Here is a 23,889-nt window from a genome sequence, read left to right as displayed (position 1 = left end):
CGTGTCAAACTGTAAATCTCCCTTTACTTCTCATTTGCTCCGAAAGCCTGCTCACTTTTTTATTATCAATCCTCTCTCGCCTTTGATGCTTTGGCATAAGATTTACAGGGAACATAATATATTCCAGATCCGTTTTATTGGCTATTATAAACCAGGGCTGCGTATTCTGCAAGTCATTAAATGCATGTTGCTATAGCATCTGCTCCAACATGGTCACCTGCAAGCTACCCACAATTCACTTGGAGATGGGTAAGCCAAGGCTGGTAAATTGGAATCGATACTCCCAGGATCTTACTCTTACTAATCCATGATGTCGAGGGGCATCAACGCAGAAACATGAACTCTGACCTCTAAATTCTGTTTCGAGAACACGGCCCTTAGCAAAGCCTATAGCTCGTTTTTTCATCTCAGACCATAAAGGCTGGTGAAGTAAACACATGCCCTTCAATGAGACTGGAGGGGGGCTTCACAGGGCTCTGCATTAGTCAGCGTCTGCGTCTATAAACAGATTTAATGGAGACCATCTCTGGTGATCTCTTAAGTACAGAAGTTCCTGATTGGGGACATATGCAAGTGCAATGCTTTTGAGTTCAAAGTAAACAGCGATTGCCTGGAAACCATTGTGCACACTGTTGTCAATATGGATGGGACAGTGGTCATTCGGTGCGAGTGCGGTTTGAATCACCCACAACAGCAACCGGTTCAGCCATGCCATCAATCATAAAGACACATGGTAGGAGAAAGTTAAGAGGCTTAAAACAATATAAAACATTCCCATCTATTTTTCACCAGTTTATCAGCTGAGAAAATAACTCCCAGCAATACTTCAGTACATCCCTCTTATCCCCCCCGAATCCCTCTTCACTTGAAGAGCGATTTGACCCGCAACTCGAAACAAAACTCAACCGGTTACTGGTAACGGCTTCTTTGCAAGTCCTCCTCAGGGTGATATATGTCGTCTGTGGCCTCGCTACATGGAAGGAGGCCAGAGCAGTAGCATAACCCAACGCTGTGAATTATTCCCCTAGTTTCCTGTTCAAAAACCACAAGCCGGGGCTCGCGGCCAAAGCAACACTCACTTTCTGCCCAGGTAGGCCCGAGTCACCAGCTTCTCCCTTTGGTCCGGGTCGACCCTGAGACGGAGAGAGCAGATGGAGGGGGGGAAAGGAGGAACACACAATCAGAGGATAGCCCACAATTTTTTTGCACATATAAATCTCATCAATCTCGCGGTGTCAATTTGATCCAATGCTCAGCCAATATGTCACTGTGTCGGTCCAAAACTAACAGTGACTTTGCAATGTGATACGTGGATCTCGAGTGGTAGAGCTCTGTGTTGTGAATTCAGTTGGAGTTTCTCAACTTCAGTTGAGTGCACGCGGATGGTGGAAATCCCAGCCAGGATTTATGCTTAAGTATTGAGATGAGGTGGTTTTTGAAGAACCCATAGGTTTTCTAGTCTATCTCCAGACATAATGGAATGCAGGCTCAACAAGGCCCCCGCCACCACCACTCCACAGGCTTTGTAGATTCCAGACACGAGAAATGGCCGCTGTGGCCCCTATGTGGTGGGTCGAGACATGGTGGGATTTGCGCGCGACCGCTGAAAAGTAGCACAGAGGTGCCTGTGGCTGGTAGTCGGCAGTGTGTATGTGTGTGTGCCAGGACGTATTTTGTTGTTGTAAATATGTGTGTGTATGAGACTCACAATTTCTCCAGGAATAGACATGCCGCTTGGCCCTTGAGGGCCCGGCAGACCCAAAGGTCCTGGTTGTCCCACATCCCCACGCGGCCCCATTGGACCCTACCAGACAACACAGAGAGACGAGATAAGCCATGGGCATCAATTAGACCTGGAAAGAAGTCAATATTGTTATCTCTCGAACACGGCGGTGCCTCAGAACCGCTACCGGTTGAAATCTCTGGAAACAGACACGAGAGCCTGTGGAATGCATCTGCACTGTCAAACCTCGTTCAATATCAAGAAGGAGACTAACACTCTCTCGGTAAGTGAATTCAGATGTGCTTCTTCCCTTCAAAGCTACTTAGACTGTAAACAGATCTTGGTTTTCATCAAGAGAAGATAGCTTTTACTGGAGACAATATCCACATTCCCCATTCGGTGTCAAACGTCACTTTTAACGTCAACGATCGTTTCATGACTCGACTCATATTTCCTCACTTAAAAGGTAAACATGCAGAGGTGGAGGTTAGCGAGGGACTCACCACAGCGCCAGAATCTCCTCTTTCACCCCGAGGACCTTTGCTACCGGGTGAGCCCTAGGGAGGGAAGGAAGAGCATTGGACACAAATTAACTGTGTAACTTAAGTGTGTGTGGGCGAGAGAGGATGAGAGAGAGGAGAGAGAGTGATGGGAAAGAAAGAGAGAGAGGGGAGACAGAGAGAAAGCGAGAGACGGAGAAAGAGAGAGGAGAATGACGATGGAGATCAAATAAAGAGAGGTTGAACGGAGAGACACAAAGGAACAAAGAAGGGAGAGAAAGAGAGCGTGAGAAAGGGAGAGAAAGAGAGAGGCATAAAGGACAGACTGACAGAGATGAGCATCCAGAACATAACATCCATCGGCGGTCAGAATGGATGACCGACTGGGGGGTTTGGAAGGAGTGTGTTGCGGCCCTTACCACTGGTCCCATGGGGCCCGGGGGTCCCGCGCTGTCTACGATGCAGGTGCAGGAATTGGGGAGGGATGGGCACTTGGCCTCATCTCTCTGTGGTGCGTGGACACACAAACACACAGAGCAGTGGTGAGCTGAGACAACAGTGAAGATTTGGGACTCTGCCAGAAGTTCTCCTCATATTTCAGAATCCTTTCAAGGGTGAAAAGTAACCCTTGCAACAGACACACGCAGGAGGCTGGGCTACGATAAAACAGTCTGGCATTACAATGGTGCACACGGACGGCAAAACAACAGTTTACTGCTGTGTACTGCTCACTCGTTAGGAAGGGCAAAAACCAGACCAAAAAGACAATAGAACAGCCCAATCTAGACAGCAGTCCTTGCATGCAGCAACCCAGAGGCTGGAGTTGCGATGGAAACAACCACAAGAGTTGAAGCATGTTGAAAACCTTTGGGTGGTCAACACCAGCGTCCCTCTTCAACAAAAGCTGCTTTCATTTGTTGAAGGCGAGCGTTCTCTTAAACACATCCGGGGGGACATAGCCACGAAACTCCAGATTGTGAAAAAAAGAAGTGCAAAGCTCAGTGTTGAAAGCGCCCGAATATAAAGAATATAACACCCTGTAAACGGTGTCATGAAGATGTTGGTGAAGATGGCCTGACAGAATTACATTGTTTGTTTTGGATTCATAGAGTGAACCCTGTGTTGGTCTGTGCATCTGACAATGAAAGACTTGAACTTGAAACCTATTGGTATATCTGGTTGGCCTTGGTTTTTCCCAGAACACTTTACCCTGGCTCCTGACTGCAAATCAGCGACACAAGTCTCCGTGCGCTGTTCGAACATGCAGCTGGGCGATATAAATACAATGATTGTCCTTGAACTGTCAAGAGTCTATAATTAAATCCAACCAGGTCTATAACTTAATATGTCCCGAAAACATTCACTTGGACCATTCCAAGTGCTGTCAAATACTGTCAAGAAACAGGTGTCTCAAAGATTTCCTGTCAAAAATATAGCCCCAATGACTTTACCCTTCCCCAAATGCCAAAAATGCACATCTAGCTTTTTAAATTTAGTTTTGCCTGACATATTGGAGGACATCTGCATAGGGGTATTCAGAGCATGTTGTATGAAATGTTGCTCTCCAATCACTTTGACAGAGCTTGAGTGAAATATGCTGAGCTCTCGGTCCACACAGAATGTAACTATTGGAAAAGTGGGATTTGTAGTGGGAGAAGTACCGTTTATCTTTTTCACTGCAGCTGTTATACATGTTACCAATCACAGGACCTCTGGCGTCAAGGACAGGGCAAAAATAAATGTCGTGTTTTTCCATTGTTCATGTGTCTGGATGATGTGAGCATGTCCTCAAGCAAAGATGTGGGATGAATATGAATTTGTTTACAGCTTTGTCAAGAGATGAGACAAACTGGCATGGATTTATCCGGCATGCCAGGCCAGGCCCACACAGGCCCCTCACTGAGTCTGGTGCAGCGGACGCCAGGAGGTTGTTGGATACAGATGAACGGACATCCTCATGCCCTGCTTGCGCCGACCCTGTTCGGAGGACGGCTAACGCGCTAAGCCCCACCCCTGCAGGACGGCCCGGCGACGTTCCCCTCTTACCATGGAGGGGAGATCACAACATCTGTCTCTGCTCGTCCAGCCCAGGGTGCAGACAATATCGAACATCTGGAGCTGGAACTGTGGAGAGAGAAAAAAAAATAAAAAAAAGGAAACAGGGTTTCAGAGGACATGTGTCAATGATACATCCTCCTCACCCCCCCCCCCCCCTCCACCTCCCCAAAACAAAAACACATACAAAAGACAAGGCAGGACAGACCAACCGCGAGGCATCAGATAAGAATAATTGCGCTCCAACAAACACGCTCCAATGAGGAGAGCGGGCGTCATAGCGACTCCTAGAGCTTCCTGCTTCCCGTCCTCCAGACACACAGAATGCACACGCTCTCTTTACAGAAATCTTTTCATGTCCGGGACATAAACAGCGTCAGGCTTTTCCAGTCCAAGGTTTTGACTTACAGTTGCAGATTCGCCTTTGGACCCAATGGACTTGGACATTTTGCCCAGAACTTGATATCCATCAGCAGACGTGTTTCCGCCTTCCTTAATCTCTTTGGTGGCCACCTCTTGACAGTCGAGGTTTAGCTTGACGCTGGTGGGGGAGACCAGGATGTGGACCTGAGAGAAGAGGAGGATAGAGACTGATTAATGAGTCGGACTTTCGACTGGGGCTAAGTCTTCTGTCTGCTTTGCATCCTGATGCTCTGCTATTAATTAAATGCTTCTCTCAATCCAACTTTGGAGAAGAAATAGATATACTACAGTACAGTATATCCTCTGAGTGGTTGCTCCTTCCAGCTCAGATGGAACGCAGACGATAGTCAGGAGTGCACACATCGGAGGAAAGTAGCACGGAAGGAAGGAAGCGGCTCTAAAAATGGAGAGAGAAAAGAAAACCCTGCGAGCTCGGCCATGTGGATCAGCTGCAGTTTGGCTCCAAAACACACAGCTCTTCATCCTCTACAAACCTCATTATAGCGTAGTTAGCTGATAATTACATATGATTCATGGCATGTCACATCATCCACGCTGCTTAGATGGATCTGGTGGTGGATGATAAACGGTAGGAAAAGTCTGGATCAGCTGGGGGTTAGGCCGCTGGTTTTCGGAACGCCACCCTTCATCTGTTACCTCGTCTTGCGGTGACAGGCGAGAGAGAGAGAGAGAGAGAGAGAGAGGGCGTGCCGCTACAAGAAGATGAGTCTTCCCACCAATCGGTGTCACGGCCGTGTCGGGAGTGTGTAGCCTGTCGAGGCTTGTGCGATTGCCCGTCCTCAATCAGGCGCTCTCCCTCGCCACACAAAGACGAGACGATGACGTCGTGCCCCTCAGTCATGCTCCCTCACAACGAGGGGCAGCGGTCGCGTCGTTCAGTTTGAACCACAGGGATCACATTCGCTCTTAGAAGGAACATTTGACTGTACAACGTCATGCCCAGACTCCAGGAGTCCAACCCTAACCCTAACCTCAAAGAACACTGTGGTCGGCATCCCAGAAAACGTGAAGGCGGCCGACCACGGGGCTGAGAAGAACAAACTCCTCGCTCTGGACCCGGTGACAGCCGACCAACTAGGAAGCCTTCTCAGCAATTTGTGGAAAGAGCGGGCAGGGTGTCACCGATGAGGAGATGTTTTTGGTAAATAAGCTAAACATGCACTTTCCTGAAGCAAACACAGAAGACTTGTAAAGAGTCGTTCTGCTGGATTGAAATGACTAAATGTGACCGTTTCCACTTTCAGACCTCTGAGACAGTGAGACAGTGTCTGACCAACTGACAGTGATAAGCCAAGCAAATGTAGCCAATCACAGTTTCCTGATAGAATATTCCGTTGGAACATGGCTAACGATAGTTCGAGATGATAGTAACGAAAAATGCCATGGATGTGTTGTCTACAATAATAAGGGTGAAGACTGCACCCACTCCAGGGACATTCAATTGATTAAAGTCGTCCAATTATTATTATTATTATCCACACACATATAACGTGGGGTTTTCCCTCAATGAGAGGTCACTTAGAAGACTCTTTACACCATGACAACAGTCACTACCCACCACCTCCCATCTCCACCCCTCCCCTGACTGAGTCTAAATGTTTTAATTCAGTTCAAACGTTTACCCTTTTATTAGACTTAGACTTCTGTGTTGTCTACCTTGAATATACTCCTGTGTGGGGGAATCTTTTCACATACAAAAAGACCAAACCACAGAAGAGGCCGATGTTTGCCAGAATGAGTAAAAGAAACAATGATAAAAGGTTCCTGAGACGCATCATGAAAATAAGTCTTTGCTATTCTCAGAATTAAGGGAATAATATAGGATCGGACCTGACAGACACATCTGGCTGATCTTTCACTGACTGATTGAATGGTTTTCTACTCATCTCAATCTATACTCACGGGAGTCTTCACATTCTTTTTAGATCCTGCTGCAGAACTCATCAGATGGGCTTTGGCTTTCTGCTACGAGGATCCGGTAAAAGCTGAGTTGGCTTGGTTGGACAGGAACAAAGGTGGCTAGCTTGGATGTTGCTAAGTTGATAGCACTCACCACATACCACTTTCATTGTGCTGCCAGGGATGGCTAAAACAATAAACGGCCACACCAATCAAAATAGAGAGTGAGAGTTTTGGCCAAAGAAGATGTGGCTTTGTGTTCGATACTGGTAGAAAGGAGTTGGTTTCACAGAGAAAACCCCTGCCTCTGCCAGAACAGCACTAAAACTGTCGACCTTGACGCTTTTTGTAAAAATGGCTAGTTTACAAGGCGTGTGTGGGGGGGGAATCCATCGTGTTCCATTAGTGTGTGTCACAGTGAGATGCGTGACCGACGTTCTATCCCCCATTCAGGAATGGTAGAGATCACGCCGCTTGTCGAGAACCATTGGGGAGAGGTGACATGACTCAGAGGCCCTGCCAGGAGCTATGGTCTGTCGCCAGAATCCATTTGATCTGGCGTGAACTCAAAATCTCACCCAGGTCCATATCGGTACATCCAACCACGCTGGGAGGTAAACCGCAAAACAGAGTCACTGCTACTAAGGCAACAGAGTGAATTCCCCTGCGGTCAGCTACCAGAGGCTACAGGGGAGAGACAAGGCTCTGATCCAGACAGCAGAAGTGCAGCGAAGCCAAGGGGAGGAATGGAGGGGAGGAGGAGAAAGAGGCGGAGGGTGGGAGGACAGGAGGGAATAGAGCCATGAGAGGGACGAAGGAGAAGGAGGGCTTTTATGGGAGGGAGGGAGGGAGGGAGGGAGAGAGAGAGGAAGAGAGAGAGAAAGAGAGAGAGAGAGAGAGAGAGAGAGAGAGAGAGAGAGAGAGAGAGAGAGAGAGAGAGAGAGAGAAGAAAGAAAGAAAGAGAAAGAAAGAAAGAAAGAAAGAGAAAGAGAGTGAGACAGGAAGAGATTGCAAGAGAGAGATGGGGGTCAAATAGAGAGAGATAACAAGGGAGAGTTGGAGAGACAGAGGGGGGGAGAGAGATAAAGACAGACGAAGGGAGGGACACCTTCCCGAGATTGGCATCCGGCTGCCTGTCTGATGTCATTTTTTAACAGCTTGACGACTGACCCAATATTTCCAGACAAGCGCTCCAACGAGCGACAGCAGTACATATTTATTGGCCTCCCCCAAAATAACTTATATATTCTTGTGAAAGAGTACCATACTGGTGTACTCGAGTGCTGAAGCAGCTGATCTAGGAACCTAGATGAGGTAACTGAACCTCCATCAGACTTGAACCAACGGTGCTTCCAAGTGCATCCAACCATGGACCACAACTTCTAACACTCCTTCAATGGCAGTGATAATGGGTCTTGATTTGCACAAAAGACCAAACGTTCCTTCTCTCTCTTTCACCAATAACCCCGATCCCCACTTACTGGAGCCCAGCGTACAGTACTGTAACAGTCTTTTACAGCAGTCAGAGACCATCTGTTGCATGTGCCAACAGAACTCTCTGCAGAGCACATGTCCGAAGCGGCGTCGCAAAGCGCACCTTCTGTAATGTACAACACATTTGGAATGCCAGGTATTTTCCCTGGGATCTATATATCCTCGGGACATCAAGTGAGAACATTGGAGCCAGATGTGATGGATGTGCCACACCTTCACCTGCCAAAGTTCTTCCAGAACATTCTGCGATCCATCCATGCCACCATCCCTCCATTTAGGGCCATATTTACCTTGTGGAAGCTTCCATGGAAGATCCTCTTCACAGGGTCGCTGTCAAACGTGACCCTCTGGATCTCACCACGTGTGTCCTTGTTATAGAACGATACCGTTTGGCTTCCAGCTGAGAAGAGAGGAAAACACGAAGAGAGAGAGAGATTGAGAGTGGCAGGGTTCAGACACTTCCCTCCGACATTGCATTAGTAATAAGTATCTAAAGTAGAAACAGGACTTGCGTCTTCGCTGTTCGTGTGTGTTTGTGTGTGTGTTTGTGTGTGTGTGTGTGGGGGGTGGTGGTGCTCATGGAGGGGGCCCAAGTAGTTATGCTTTGTGAAAGCTGCTCCACAAAACACAGGCAGGGCAATGAGGCGTTGTGAGGCCCCCAGCTGAAGCTAGTTGAAGGCAGGATGCCGGGGCTGGAGGAGGGACTGTGGTTACACTGATGAAGGCCAAAGCAGCCCTCCCTCCAGGGCTCTGGATCCTGTTAGGAGGCTATTCACTTGAAATGATTTCTGCACAAAAGGGACACAGCTGCTTGACATGACTTCTAACCCCATCCAGCCCGCCCCCCCCCCCCCTCCCAGTGTCTACCGATTAAAATGACATTTTTCGCTACACATGGACTCACACACACATAAACAGAGGAGTATGCCTTACGATTGATGGTGACACCAGTCTCGGGTTTATGGTCCTTGCTCGACACCTGCCAGATGTCGAAGGCCTCGCTGGGCGTGTCTGGCAGCAGGCGGAACATCATGATGATGGTGTAGGAGTGAGGTAGCCCGTCTGGGTGGATCTCCCTGTTCCAACGGCAGAACCAACCCCCCCCCACAAATAAGTCATGTGGAACGATGGCCCCACGAGGCCTGCGCCCTGTCTCGATCGGCTGGTTTCTCACCCCAAACGTAACTTACGACAGGACATTGTAAATCCATTGACCTACTTTGAAGGGGAGAGAGTCTCTTTGCGAAGCAGAGCAGAGCAAGACCTTTCATGTTAACTGCTCCACGGCTCCCCGTATGAAACTACCGATGGGCGATGTTAAAGCTCCGCCTTTATGCACTGTGTTAACTACCCCGGAGGGACTCTTTTGGGAGTGCGTTTAGGATTTAGTCAATCCCCAACTTCTATGCACCTGACATCGCTGACCTTCTCAACAACAGGGGCTCTAGTGAGCGCTTGGCTGCAACACACACCTGCTCAGCCCTGTGGCACCCAGAGCAGTAAAATACTGCAGTCAACTCTAGAAAACCGAGACCATTTTCAGTCATTCTTTCACTAGACATGTGTACCCCAGCTGCCATGGTTTCATTCAGACAGTAACCCAATTTAAAGTAAGTATACAGAAATAAACTAATCATGCTTGTCTAAGTCGGGCTGGCAATTGATGTCGTTCAGCACAGTTGCCTGAGGATATTTTAATGACTGTCATTAAGCATGAATTTACAGTAGGTTTAGACAGGGCTTATTCTGCAATTAAACAGACCTTCAGTCTATTACCACCCAACAGCAGAGCAGATACAGGCTTTTCACATATGCAAATGAACGTCATCTTGTAAGTATTGGCAAGCAGACAATTTATTACGCACTCTAAAAAAGGAAAAGAGAAACAGCGACTCTGGCTAGCTGAACTAGCTTGGTCAGAGCCTCGTACACTTTCATTCATTAGAGGTTGATCCCATAGTTTGTGACAGCTATTGGGAAAGCCTTTTGGCTGAGGTGATTTCAATCCTCAGGGTTCCAGACTGCTAATTAAAGGTCCCATGACATGAAAACTTCACTTTAGGAGGTTATTTAACATTAATATGAGTTCCCCTAGCCTGCCTTTGGTCCCCCAGTGGCTAGAAATGTCAATAGGTGTAAACCAAGCCCTGGGTGTTCTTCTTCGCCTTTTAGAAAATGAGAGCTCAAATGCTCGGTTTCGGCGAGACATCATGGCTTGCAAATGACCGCAGCATGGCAGTTAGCCCCTCCTCTTTCTTCCTCACATCATTTAAAGCTACAGAGCAGGGCCCAAGGCAGAAGCACACGGCATAGCGCCACCATTTCAAATACAGCAGATGCTGCCATGTCACAGACTAATACCATTGACCGGAGCTCTGTGCTGATTATCGGTTGACCGCCAGATTGAACAGTTCCCTGTGCTTGACTGGGTTTGAAAACATTGAAAAGTGATTTCTCCGAAAGCAATTGGAACATCTCATGGAGAATGAACGTGGACACACTGGCTCATCTTTTTGCTTTGGGGTTTCGACTTACGTCGTGGGCTGGTTGAGGAAAGCGTTCTTGTGGAGTCTGTAGGCCGTGTAGCTGTTGAAAGAGCCAGGCTCCATGGACACTCCCTGGATAGAGCCATAGGTCTTCTCTGTCAGGTTAAATGCCTCCAGCATTCTGAAGCCTGCACACACATGATCAAAAACAGGGTCAGATACCTGATGCTTCCAACGTTTACAGTCAGTATGCACTGCGGCTGGTCCCAAGGTTGAATCTGGCAAGAGTTCTTACCTGGCGATGTGAATCCATTCAGGTAAATCAATGGACAAGCTACGGAACAATAAATAACAGATGTTTGAAAATACAACAAAAAAAATCTTAAAGGTTATGAAGACATATGTTTCAGTAAAAACAGATCATCAAAAAAGACGCTTTTAGAGTTCTAAAGAGATATGTCTCTTGGTGAAAGAGAGAATGCGTCAAAAATGCACTTACTCGATGTTGCGGTTTCGCAGATGAAAGTCACCAGGTTGTCCTGGATGGTGGCGAAGGCGTCAAAGTCATCCACCACGAAGATGTGTCTGTCACTTGGCTTGCTGCCAATGTTCTGCAGTTCGGCGTAATCCACATCAGCCACTCCGACCACAAACACACTGTACCCTGGGGGAAGAACGCACGACCCGCGGACGGACGTGTCAGTGATAGCTGCTCGAATGCCATCCCATTAGCCGAACTATGTCATCTCCTGCAGAGAGATGGGAGGAACGGAGTGTTTGATGGACAGGTCGGGTGGCTTACCGGCGTGCTGCAGCTTGGCGGCGTTCTTCTTCACCTCGTCTTGCGAGCGACCGTCCGTGATGGCGACGACCACCTTGGGAACGTTCCTTCTCATGCCATTGTTCGGGGCGAACACCTTCTCATACACATGCTTCAGGGCGACACCTGATTGACGACAACGAAAACCCAATCAACCAATGGCACTGGATGTGTGATAGGTGAATTTCGAGACGCAATCATTCCGTGCTCGGTGTCATCGATTAAACAAAAGCTTGTAGGCGAGACCTGAATTCAGAGTTTCGATTGGCTCACCCGTTTTGGTGTTTCCTCCTTTGTAGCGAATGAGCTGCAGCGCAGCGAGGGCGTCGCCCTTGTCCTGGTAGGAGTTCAGCCTGAACTCTGTCTGAGAGTCATCACTGTACTGCACAAATGACACCTGTTTCCAAAGTCAAGGACACATGCATTACAAGGAGTTATGGTGTGATTTAACAGTGCACCACCTCTGTCGAGGCAGATCTAGGACTCAAACCAAAAATTATCCAAGTCAACGACAATTTATAGCCCCTTTGAATGATCTGAAGTCGTTTTTTTGAACCTCTATTTTCCCCGACCACGGACCTGCATTCCTGAGGGCCCGATGACATCGAAAGCTCCAATCATGCTGAAGACGAACTGCACCACTTTGCTGAAGCTGTCGTCACCGATGCTCCACGAGCCGTCGATGACGAACACCACGTCTGCCTTGGCACCTTTGCACACTGAAGCAGGAAAACAAACCAGTGAACCACTGTGCACCCCCCCCCCCCCCCTAAAACGGAGCCCCAACACCGAGACCAACACACTGAATGGCTCTTCGTAATTAGGGTTGGCATCCTCGCAAATAAAAAGGTCTGCCAGATGACATCATTGAGCTATACATAGCAATTATCGGGTTTAATTGATCACACTTTTTTGGTGGAAATACTAAGAAAACGAGGAACATTTGGTCACCAGAAGGACTGGGAAAGAACTGCCTTTAATGACTTTCTCTAGTACAAAAAGAAGTTGGTAAAATGATGGATAATGTCTGCCTTATGTGCTCGCCGCACGCTTTGAGCTCTCTCCTCCATTCCTTCCTCTTTGTTCAAGGTCCATAAACAAGTTTAGCAGACAGACAGTTACGTTTCCTTTCTTAACACCTATGTCAGTATTGCATAAAAAGTGCTCCCACTGAACTGAACTTTTTCAGACTTTTAGCCAAGTGCGTAGTTTATTGGAGCTCTTTTGGATTACGGTGCCGGACTTCGTAATTTAAGACCCATTTAGATGTCAGATTGCAGCTGTGAAACTCGGTCGGCTAAAAGGTGTTAGAGGGCATTTAGCAGATGCGTTCATTCAAAGTGACACACAATTTGGGTCAGAAAAATAATCTGGGATAATCAAGGGTCAAAAAGTGCACAGCTCTGACAGTCATAGTGCTCTGGATCAACCGGCGTGTTGGAGACAGTACTGGTGACATTGGTGCTTACCAGCCCATCCTGGGGGGATGGTGGGAGGAGGAGGAGGAGTTGGTGGGGTAGTTGGGGACGGGGTAGGCTTGACCACTGAGGGGGAAGAAGAGAGACCAGAAAAGTTACCCTCGAGTACATCTGTGCACCTTAACACATTCACAACAGCTCTTTCTCATGCCTTGGAAAACAAACACTCACGTGTTCTCTCCTTGATGCTGACCCCGGGGCCCTCCAGGTTGGGGGTCTGGACGAACACCGTGGCACTGTAGAGGGCGTCGGGCGAGAGGCCGTCGAAGCAATAGTGGCTCTGGGCTGCGGTGATGGTGATCTCCTGCTGGCCCTTGCTGGAGGCTACACAAGGACACGGAAGGGGGAAGATCACACGTGAGCTGAGAGCTTGGGGTCGAATGTAAACATGTCTGCTGCTCCGGAGATTTGTCAGTCTTTCACCATCGTAACGCCATGCAGCTGGACACTTACAGACTTCTAGCGAAGAGACTTCTGGAAAAAGAGATCCAGGACATCCAGAATATCCTGCTTTGCATGTAACTGAATTTGAAATGTTTGGGGAAAATGTTGAGATTTTCCAAATGTGACTCTTCTTGTCAGGCTTACCACAACAACCAAGACTGTGGCCTTATAAGGTTGACTCATCTCTTCATCTTCTTCTCCTGAGTTGGCCTCTATATCATTTGACTTAGCTTTGTTAGCATTCTAATTCCTGAGGAATTTTGGTGAGAACAGCAAACCACAGTTTGAATTCCTCTTGGAGAACAAACATTTTCCTTATTTGTTGACTTCAAAGCGCTGTCTGCTCTTGAAAAGGTTTGCCTACAGTCCTCCCAAACCCCTGTGATTATTTATCTACTGGGATAGTTTTTCCACAGCAGCTGTCTTCTCACACAAGCAAGAGCCTACTTCACTTGGCAACCTGTCGCCGCCCGGATGAGTAATAATGACAAGCACAGACAGTATTTAAATACTCTGATAATGCCTCCTGTTTTTTCACGGGCTCCCCAGAGCCTGTGTGCCAATATGAAACAGATGGATTCAAAGCCTCGTGGTAGTTAGGAGGATGTCATCCTTTCAGACAGAGACACAATTAAAAGCTTGGTGGTCGAACGCTTTTTAAACAGCATCCAGCTCACACATCCTGCTTCAAAAGTGTTAACAGAAGGATAAACAGTGCAGCGGACCTTCTCTGACAGGAATGTGCCGGATGGAGTAGAGGAGCCAGTAGCTGGATCCTCCACAGGTAGCCACTGTGGTTGGTCAAGACAGAGAGACCCTCAGTGAAACGGACTCGAAGGTGGGAGACGGGGACTCACCGAGCAGAGGGTTGAGCTTGATCCTGTAGGACGTGGCAGCCCTGTGGGGATTCCACTTGATGCAGAACTTGTCGAAGCCCACGTCGTACGTCTCCAGGTTGGTCACGTTGAGGTAGACTGCGGGGGGAAGGGGGGGGCGAAGGGGAGAGAGCACGGAGAGAGACCATGTCAGACTCGGGCGGACGACTCGAGCGGACACGGCGTGCGGACAGAGGAGACACGCCTCCTTCGCTCGTTGGGATACGTACGTGTCGTGCCCTGTCCGATGAGAGCCCCGCTCGTGCCGCCCGTGTACTGGGCCGTCACCTTGACATCGTAGGGGGTGCCTGGAAGCAGGTTCTGCAGGGTGTAGGACGTCACGTCGCCCACAAACACATCCAGGCTCTCGTCCTTATCTGCAGAGTCAAGCAACACAAATTCAATAGGTTTTCGAATAAGGCTCCTATAAATGCATTGTGGTTGAGATATTTCCCATGAATAATTATAGAAATGCCTCTAAAATATGAACACACAAAAAAAAACGAAGAAACGATGAGAGATTCAGCTTGATGGAGCTATTCAGAGGAAGATATATTCAGGGTTCGAGACAATCCTGTACAGTGGTAGACACGTGGCCTGGTGTTAGTGACAGGACATCTCCAAACCTGCGGGCTGGTAGGACAGCCTGTATCCGAGGACAGGCGCGGGCACGGCGTCCCAGGCCACACGGAAGCGGGTGTACCACTCGTCCGAGACGCGCAGGTTCCTGGGGTCCAGCAGGCCCACTGGAACCAAGGTCGGAGCGAAACGCATGTCAACACACAATCAGTCACGCTAATTAGCCGGTAATGACATGTAGGGGCATGACCCTGTTTCCAGGCCTCACACACACCCTCCCCCACACCCCCCCCCCCCCCCCCCCCCCCCCCCCCCCACCCCACACCCCCCATAGTAAAAAGCAGGCATCAGCCGTCGCCTCAGTCGGCTCGTGTGCTTTTGCTGCCGTGGCTGTTTCTCCTCCTGCCTGTGTTTACCAAGGCTATTATGAGTAATGCAAAATGTTTCGATTGGGTTTATTTTTCCACGGTCTTGCGGAGGGAGCCGGGCACTGAGGGTAGCTGCGGTAGCTCCAGGCTCCTTGGTTGGAAGGAGGCCAGCTAAAAACCGCCTGGCAACAGGAGCTGCACTCTCCCAGCCAAGACAAAAAGTTTCTTTTGTTTGTGTAACTCAGACTAATGTTCGCCAGTCACAGAGCTCTGCCGCTCCTTCTACTGTGTATTCCCAAACCTCCAAACTCTTCAAAATGAATTTTGGTTTGGTTGGCCCAATTATTCATACTGTATGTCTATTGTGAGCTTTTTTTCTCCTCCCATTGCGCAGACTGCCATTGTTCGTTCCAGCTATCCTAGCCTGGGAAATGTCTCCAAAGGAGAGTATTGTACACTAGAACAAACTGGTCAGGTCCAAACGTTTGATTACCCGTGCGTCCGTTTCCATTCAGTGAACCGCCCGGGCCCTCAGCGTAGATGGCCTCCACAGTGATGTTGTAGGGGGTGTCTGGGAGCAGATTCGGGAGCAAGGCGTTGTTCCTGTTCCCGGGGACGAAGGTCTGTGTGACAAAGCACCAGAGAGAGCTCCCCTCAGTCATTAAGTATCCCACGCAAACACACACAGGAAGAAGTGATGATGGAAGCTACATGCTAATGCTAGCTCCCAGAGTAGTGACTCATCACTCAGAGGACAATGAGGATCGGTTAAGAGGATGCTCGGTGACCCCACACACACACAGAGTTATAGCCTCGGTGGGTGACCATTTGTCCAAACGTCAACACGGAGCCATGCCTTAATTTTTCTCTCTTAACTAGTCTAATCTAAACCTTCGTGCCCAGGCTCTTTGCTCTGGTGAAGGACAACAGCTGGCCTTCCGCGATTGGTGAAACACGGTGTTTACGACCATTCATAATGCAACACCGTGTCAGAGGCTTTAACTGAGACATGAATTAATCTCACAACTCAGACAAGAATGACAACACATTAAGACTTCGGGATGACTTCATTCAAGATCTTGGCTGGAACGCCACATTGAACATCATAGCTGATATGTGAGTTAACATTGATACGCCGGATTACTTGTTGCCCGTGGGAGGTCAATGTTTTTGCTACTTGCAATCTTTTTTAGCAATTTTGCTCGATAACATAAACATGAAAGTATTTCAATAGAGTATATTTTACAACTTTTGTAAGGAAGAGACAGGTTAAGCTTCCCTCCCTTGCGCTCCACTAACAATGTGAATATTACAAAACCTCAGTCATACAGAAATGTCAGCATGTTGAGTACATTGTTTCTAAACGCAAACACAGGAACCCTTCAAACAATTTAACCTCTCCATCGAGGGGTGTTTTTCGGGATGTCTTGCCACAGACAATCAGGTGGTGTACTCACAAACTCAGTGATGGGGTCTCCTGTCATGGGGGCGTAGCCTATCTTATACTGCTGCACGGGGCCCTCCGCGTGGTCCCAGCCGATGGTCAGGGTGCTGGTGGTGGCATCGAACACACGCAGGTTCCGAGGGCCACCACGGGGCACTGCAACACACACACAGACGCCACACCGCCCCCCCATCAGTTACCCACACACACATCTACTGCAGCGGACCTGCTAGAGCTAAGAGCGGGGGGGGGGGGGGGGGGGGGGGGGGGGGGGGTGGTCTGTGTACTGCACGAGTCGGAGGGTGAAAACCAAGCAGGGACGTGATCCGATGGGGACACTCACGGGTTTTGCCGCTGTCTTTCACCGGGTGCCCCTCCCCGTCCGAATACAGAGCCAGCACGCTGACGGAATAGGGGGTGTCCGGAATGAGCAAGTCCAAGAATGCGTTGTTGATGTTCCCAGGAACCAGGACCTTTTGAGAGGGGTCACGAGGGGGGGGGTGGAAAGGGGGGGGTCATAAACATCACCAAAACAACCCGAGAGAATCTCCCTATTCAAATGAACCCTCTGTGGATTACACACCAATCTGGCACTACTAATGTACATAATGAGCTCACTGTTACTCTTTACCGGTGTCATTTTTGATGCATGGGGTTGCCGAAAAAACTACGAAATACTAACAAAGCCTTAGGAGGTTAAATGTTAAACAAAGTCATCCGTTATGGGCGACTGGTAAACAGTTAGTGCTACGATGCGGCTGTTATTACTGAACACACTTTCGGCTTTAATCTCAATGCGGTGTCTAACAGCAGCGGGGATTACAGTGTCCGCATCACCACAATCAGCACGACACCCAGAACCTTTTACTTATTGAGGGAGTCATTACATCATGGTAAATACAGCTGCCTCCAGAGCCTTCTATCAGGCTTGTTTCCAGACTGAACTGGCTGTGTCGCGACCAAAGGAGCCATGGAGAGGCCATGCAGGTGTAGGACACGTGTATTAAAACAGCCTGCCGTTCTCAAACTGAAAGATCCTACATCTAAATGGAATGTGTAATCTTTGGAGCGGGCCCCATTAACCTTTATCTGAGGCCGCGGGACTTCAAACAAATCCGACTTTCATCCAGGCTTCCCACAGATGTGCTCGGACATATTTCCCGCCCTTTTTTGCAAAATGGGGCATCCAGAAATATTCATCTCGAGACAGAAAGTCTTTAGTTTTGGGGGTGAATTGACACCAACCTTTCTGGACTACGATGTGAGCAGACGACTATCACAGGAAACCTTCCGAGAGAGAGCCTTCAGAGAAACGCTCCCTCCATTTTGCTCTGGGAGTTTCCTGTGAGTGGAGGAAGGAGACTCTACACGACCCCTCCTCCCCTCACTCTTGTTCTCTAGCCGCCCGGGGGCTCAAATTGTGTAATGACAGGCCCCATTTCACAGCGGAGAAAGTGACTTACCGACTCGGCGGGTTTGGCTCCGGTCAAGGGGGCGTAGATGACCCGGTACTGCTGCACCTGCCCCGAGGCGGGCTCCCAGCGCACGTTCAGGCTGTTGGGGGTGGGGTTGTACACCTGGATATTCTTGGGCGGCGTGCGCGGAACTGTAGGGTCAAGGAGGGTAGGAGAAAGTCAGAGGGGAAAGTGCAAGTGCTATGTACAGTTTCCACTCCACACTTAGCCGGGGGGGGGGGGGGGAGAAGTTGCAACACAAAACAGAGACAACTGTGGAATTCACTCCGGGCCCACGCCGCTCAAAATGAGAGGGAAGATGCCACACGAGGAAGTTTAAGGGCAGACGTCCGCTGAGGTGTTTTTCAGCGGGAAACTGCTCAGTAAAAACTAGAAAAGGTCTAGGTATTTTCCCCTCACAACTGCTGAGGGAAGCATAGTGTCCTGTGGCAATGCCATTTTTCTTTTTCTTTTTTATAGCGTCTATGTGAAGAGAAGCTGCACCGTTTCGGGTTTAGGCAAAAGCCTCTTAACTTCCTTTTTAAACTGAAACAGATGTGCATATTCCTCTGGAATTCAGCATGTATGCCCCATAAAGATAGATGTAGTAGGTAGCATGAGGCTTAGCCACCTTTTTCATGAGAGAAAAAAAGCTACAAAGTCTATTTTATCTAAACGAGAAGGAGACGTACTCTATACTATAAACGCCCCCATGTTTCAGAGCCCTAGAGTGTATGACGTGTCTTCAGGGAGATCGGTCAGCCATAAATATACCCGCTCATCTGGTCCAGCATCACCACAGGACTTCAGATAACAACGTCAGTAAACGAGTGTCTTACACAGATGAAATGACAAGGAATTAGTAAGCTCACATAAAAATGTCCCTCCAAACCTTTTCACAGCGTTGCACAGAACTGGAACTTTCGATGGAATCATTATGCACCCTCAGCTCTGTAATACTGACATGCTCTGCTGGAATCACAACGTTCCAATTAACTTCCCTGAGATGGATTTCTGCTGACTGGGCATGGCAAGCTGTTTGAGCACAAAGAAAACCGTGGCACACTACAGGGTATTACACCACCCTGACACGGGGCAACCAGCTATCCTCTAGGCTGTGTTAAGTCTATCTGGTTAAAGGACTGGATTTGAAGGCTTCTTCAATTCTTGTTTGATGTTAACCTGAGGGACACTTCCTACAAGGCTGTTTGAGACTTTGAGATAGGACTTCAAACTCCAGAGAAAAAAAACATCAAAATCAAAGACGAAAACATGAAAACATTGAGGGGAGGATTGGAGTCAGAGGCAGCTGTCCAAAAACGTACGTGTCTTTCCGTTATCAGACTGCCGCAGGCCTTCTCCCTCAGGGTAGACCGGTACCACGGTGACCGTGTAGGGCGTGTTGGACAACAGATTCCTCAAGATGGTGCTAGTCGTGCCCCCGGACACTTGTTCCTGCGCCCGGACAGGAACGACACATTACTGGATACAGGATTCCGACGTGACCCAGGTTATAATGAACGGTACAGTCCAGCCGGAGGAGAAGCAACCACAACGACAGTCTTACCATTTCCTCCGCGCCGCCAGAGGACACCACGTAGAAGAGGCGGGTACTGGCGCACGTTGCCCTCGGCGGGCTCCCAGCGCACCTTCAGGGAGCTGGTGGTGGGGTCGGTCACCTTCAGGTTCTTCACCCCACCCAAGGCCTCTGGCGGGACGAACGGGAGAGGAGATGAGCTCAGCGCGGAGGTCATTCAGTGACAGGGGAACACCAAGAGGAGTCCCCGCAGAGCTCTGCACGTCCGAATGCCGATTCGCCACTTACTCGTCTTTCCATTTTCCGACTGGCGCTTTCCTTCCACGTCCGCGTACACGGGGACCACCGTCACCTTGTACTCTGTGTCTGGCTGCAGACTCCTCAGAACGGTGTTGGTGGACATCCCAGAGACTTGGGTCTGGTTGAAAAGAGTGTACACAGCATTATCATTCATTTATGATCTACCAGATCCCTGGCAACATGCCCGTGTGCAGGCATGTACATTAGCGGATTGTCAATGTCAATGGCCGGGTTTCCCCGGATTCGTTAAGAAGCTCTTAACGCTCAGAGCTTCTTAGGAGCTCTGAAGAACACTCTTAGAACGCTCCTGAGAAGTTCTTAGCGTTGAGAGCTTCTTAACGAATCTGGGAAACCCGGCAAATGTGTTTTAGGTGTTAGCATAGGCCCAGGTTTAGGGATGGACAGTTAGGGATATGTACCTACTCCCTACCAGTGGCAAGAGACCACTGAAATGTCCTCACCAGTAATTAGCGGCAGGGGTATTGCTAGCACGTAGGGTAATGAAATCATGTTTTCTGTCCCCCGTCAACGTTCAAACCAAACCCACGCCCTTTGGTGTTTGATTTTGAACTCTGCCGTGACTGAGTCCCTCAGGAGTGCTAAAGATCTATTGAACTGCGCCGGAGAGCAGAGACGGAGGCCTACCGTCAACTCTGCTCCGCCTGCAGCAGGGACGTAGAGGACGTTGTACTGCCTGACGTCCCCTTCGGCCGGCTCCCAGCGCACTCTCAGGGAATTGGTGGTGGGGTCGGTCACCTGCAGGTTCTTCACTCCACCCAGTGGCTCTGAAAAAGCACCGATGATATCACTCTCTCGCCAACCCACTCCCAAACGAGCCTCGGTTTTAATAACTTGTCTAGGGAGTACAGCTGAGGACTAGCTGTCCGTCATGTTTTGAGCAGTGAGCGCTCTCTGTAGTTCACTGTGTTGTACGCTTTGAGCAAATAGAAGCGCGCTGGATGCGTCAAACACCGTGAGGTCGTTTTGGGTGTCGTGGATCTAAGATCACTCACTCGTCTTCCCGTTCTCGGATGCCCGTATGCCCACTACGTCGGGGTAGATGGGCACCACCGACACGTTGTAGACGGTGTTGGGGTCCAGGTTACGCAGCACGGTACTGGTCGTGCCTGCTGACACGACTTCCTGTTCGGGAAGATTGACAGAGCTCTGTCAGAGTTCTAAGGTCCAATCGGATTGTGTCCTAACATCCAGGGGTGTGTCTAAATACTTTACATGATCAACTCACTGACACAAAATGCAAGCCCCTTCCAAATGCAAGCCCCACCCATAGAAAAAGGGTTTTCCAGTAGGGTAGTACACAGGTAGTTAGCATCATAGCTGTCAGAGTCCTACCGTCAGCTCCTCCCCTCCTGGTTGGGCGGCGTAGAAGACCTTGTACTCGCGCACGTTGCCCACGGCAGGTTCCCAGCGCACGGTCAGGGTGCTGATGGTGGGGTCGATGACCTGCAGGTTCTTCACCCCACCCATGGGCACTGCGGTGGACAAGACAACGTTACGACATTTTGCCAGTCGGAAAACGACAAAGAATATGGGTGGGTAGCATTTCTGCAATGATGTCCGTGACTTTTGAGTCGACAAGTTGTTTTTTTGTCTTAACCAAGCACTGTAGACAGAAAGCAGACAGACTTTAGACCGCATAAGTGAAAGAGCTTTTTGTTTAGTCGCCGAACCCGTTGGAACTCACGTGTCTTTCCGTTCTTGGACTGGGACTTGCCCTCCATCTCGTGGTACACTGGAACCACAGTCACCGTGTACTCCGTGTTGGGCTCGAGGTTCTTTAGAACCATGGTGGTGGTGGTTCCGCTCACCTGGTCCTGGGCAGAACAGAACAAAACGACCTCAGAAAGCGCTCCGGTTCCAGACTGTGTCCTGGTCTAGGGGAAAAATCCTGAACACCAGACATTCTCTGGGGCGGTGAGACTGGTGCTGGCGAGACGGCCTTACCACATCCTGTTCTCCTCCTGCAGCTGGGACCCAGATGACGATGTACTCGCGCACGGTGCCCTCCGCCGGGTCCCAGCGCACGTTCAGAGTGCTGGTGGTGGGCTCCACAACCTGCAGGTTCTTGGCAAAGCCCAGGGGCTCTGATTGGAGCAGAGACACAAAGGGCCTTGTCATTTCATCACCTGTATGGTAAATCTATGGTGTACATTCATAGTCAGTTGACATGTTTTGGGGGTTTTTAGGACATAAAAATAATCATACAGCAATACAGTTCGACATAATTTTTACTTAACTAGCATGATGCTTATTTTGCTCTACAGTCATGGTCAAAGGATATATATTGTCAAAAATGACTAGTTTGTCGAGAGTTGTGGACCTGAGTTGTTGACATTTTCGACTGGTCATCAACCACGTTGTCGGACGTATTTTTTAATGATGAAAAATGATAGAGACTTACTTGTCTTTCCGTTGTCAGTGGAGATGGGTCCATCCCCCTCCGCATACACTGGGATGACAGACACACTGTACACCGTGTTTGGTAGGAGCTTCTGTAGGACTGTTGAGGTGGTGCTCTCTGACACTTGCTCCTACAGAGGAGAGACAGTGTGAGCAACAAGCCTTCTAAAACCACGAAAGGGGCCGTGCAAAATGTGCAACAGCAGGGTTGCTAGTCTCTCTAGGAGGGGGGGGGGGGAACAAGGCGCAAAACGATGTAAAACAAGCACTCCAATGACTTTCACCACCTTCAGGGGAGATTATTTTGACGAGTCGTTCGATCGAGAGTGAAAGCAATGTCGTAGGCCACGGTGAACGCGGCAATTGCAAACAGATAAGTAATGCTTAAAGGATTGCATTACACGTTTGCCAGCCAAGCCCCTACCGACAATTACATCACGGTTGTGATCACAGAGCTGTTCACACTCTGCTAGCACCCACCCAGGCTGAACACCCCCTCCCCCCAAATTCCTGTCAAGACTTCCTGTCATCGCCGCGTTCTGCTCCCACAACAGGGTTGACGACACGCCAAGCTGTGTACGCCAGTGGAGGAGTGTTTTCCCAGAGGACCAGGGAGCTGTTGGGATACATGTGGAGCTACGAGTGGGGGTGACCTAGCCAGCATGCGTGACCACACCACGTTGGTGTTGAGTTGTGTGGAGACAGGAGGGGCGCGGGTCGGATTCTCACCACAATCTCCAGGCCGCCCGCGGCAGGAACATAGACCACTTTGTAGCCCTGGACGTTCCCGTCAGCCGCATCCCAGTTCACGGTCAGCGATGTGATGGTGGGGTTGGTCACCTCCAGTTTGCCGACTCCCCCCAAAGGCACTAGGTACGCAGAAAAAGAAAAGGAACGTGCCGGGTGGTTTCAGTTTGAAATCTCTCCGGATGTTTCCTCTGTTCTCTATGTAGCTGTTTGTGGCAGTTTTTTTGTCGCTACACACTTACATGTCTTCCCATTCTCTGCCTGGCGTTTGCCCTCCCTGGCCGGGTACACAGGGAGCACGTTCACAGTGTAGAGGGTGTTTGGCTTCAGGTTCCTGAGGACAATGGTGGTGGTGCCTCCAGGAACTTGCTCCTGTTGAACAGCAGGGAGGAAAACTCTGTTTAGAGAACCTAGTGCAGATCAATCACTCCAAGTAAGAACGACTGGAAAGTATTTGAGAGAGAGAGAGAGAGAGAGAGAGAGAGAGAGAGAGAGAGAGAGAGAGAGAGAGAGAGAGAGAGAGAGAGAGAGAGAGAGAGAGAAAGAGAGAGAGAGAGATGTACCTGTTAGGAGAGAAGGAGGGAGAGAGAGCGTGGGAAGAAGAAATAAAAGGAAGAAACGACGAGAGGTGAGTCTCACCATTTCCTCAGTGCCGCCGTCAGCCGGGACAAAGAAGATCTTGTACTGACGCACAGCACCATCAGCTGGGTCCCAGGCCACGTTCAGGGAGGTCATGGTGGGGTCGGTCACCTTTAGATTCTTCACTCCACCCAACGGTCCTGGAACACAACAAAATTCATTGTGTTATGATCCATACATTG

The 23,889-nt window shown here is 49.3% G+C and overlaps 1 protein-coding gene across 1 annotated transcript in view; it reads right to left on the bottom strand.

Annotated features, from left to right (window-relative positions):
• col12a1b (collagen, type XII, alpha 1b) overlaps positions 1-23,889 on the bottom strand; it is a 61,534-nt gene that overhangs the window by 5,675 nt on the left and 31,970 nt on the right. Inside the window, 36 exon segments of the mRNA XM_047021088.1 lie at positions 1,080-1,133; positions 1,709-1,804; positions 2,227-2,280; positions 2,643-2,729; positions 4,270-4,347; positions 4,687-4,845; positions 8,406-8,515; positions 9,049-9,191; positions 10,651-10,789; positions 10,897-10,935; positions 11,101-11,265; positions 11,404-11,547; positions 11,695-11,818; positions 12,001-12,140; positions 12,891-12,965; positions 13,071-13,223; positions 14,201-14,317; positions 14,449-14,595; positions 14,845-14,964; positions 15,659-15,788; positions 16,623-16,765; positions 16,953-17,082; positions 18,073-18,215; positions 19,389-19,518; positions 19,631-19,672; positions 19,674-19,771; positions 19,889-20,018; positions 20,546-20,685; positions 20,914-21,043; positions 21,254-21,393; positions 21,606-21,735; positions 21,866-22,005; positions 22,323-22,452; positions 23,051-23,190; positions 23,311-23,440; positions 23,708-23,847. Of these exon segments, the coding sequence (XP_046877044.1) occupies positions 1,080-1,133; positions 1,709-1,804; positions 2,227-2,280; positions 2,643-2,729; positions 4,270-4,347; positions 4,687-4,845; positions 8,406-8,515; positions 9,049-9,191; positions 10,651-10,789; positions 10,897-10,935; positions 11,101-11,265; positions 11,404-11,547; positions 11,695-11,818; positions 12,001-12,140; positions 12,891-12,965; positions 13,071-13,223; positions 14,201-14,317; positions 14,449-14,595; positions 14,845-14,964; positions 15,659-15,788; positions 16,623-16,765; positions 16,953-17,082; positions 18,073-18,215; positions 19,389-19,518; positions 19,631-19,672; positions 19,674-19,771; positions 19,889-20,018; positions 20,546-20,685; positions 20,914-21,043; positions 21,254-21,393; positions 21,606-21,735; positions 21,866-22,005; positions 22,323-22,452; positions 23,051-23,190; positions 23,311-23,440; positions 23,708-23,847 (4,310 nt within the window).

The sequence above is a fragment of the Hypomesus transpacificus genome, chromosome 6 (genome assembly GCF_021917145.1).
Source record: "Hypomesus transpacificus isolate Combined female chromosome 6, fHypTra1, whole genome shotgun sequence".
NCBI classification, from domain to species: Eukaryota; Metazoa; Chordata; class Actinopteri; order Osmeriformes; family Osmeridae; genus Hypomesus; species Hypomesus transpacificus.
The sequence above is the reverse complement of the archived record's forward strand: the minus strand, read 5'-3'. Positions and strand labels throughout refer to the sequence as shown.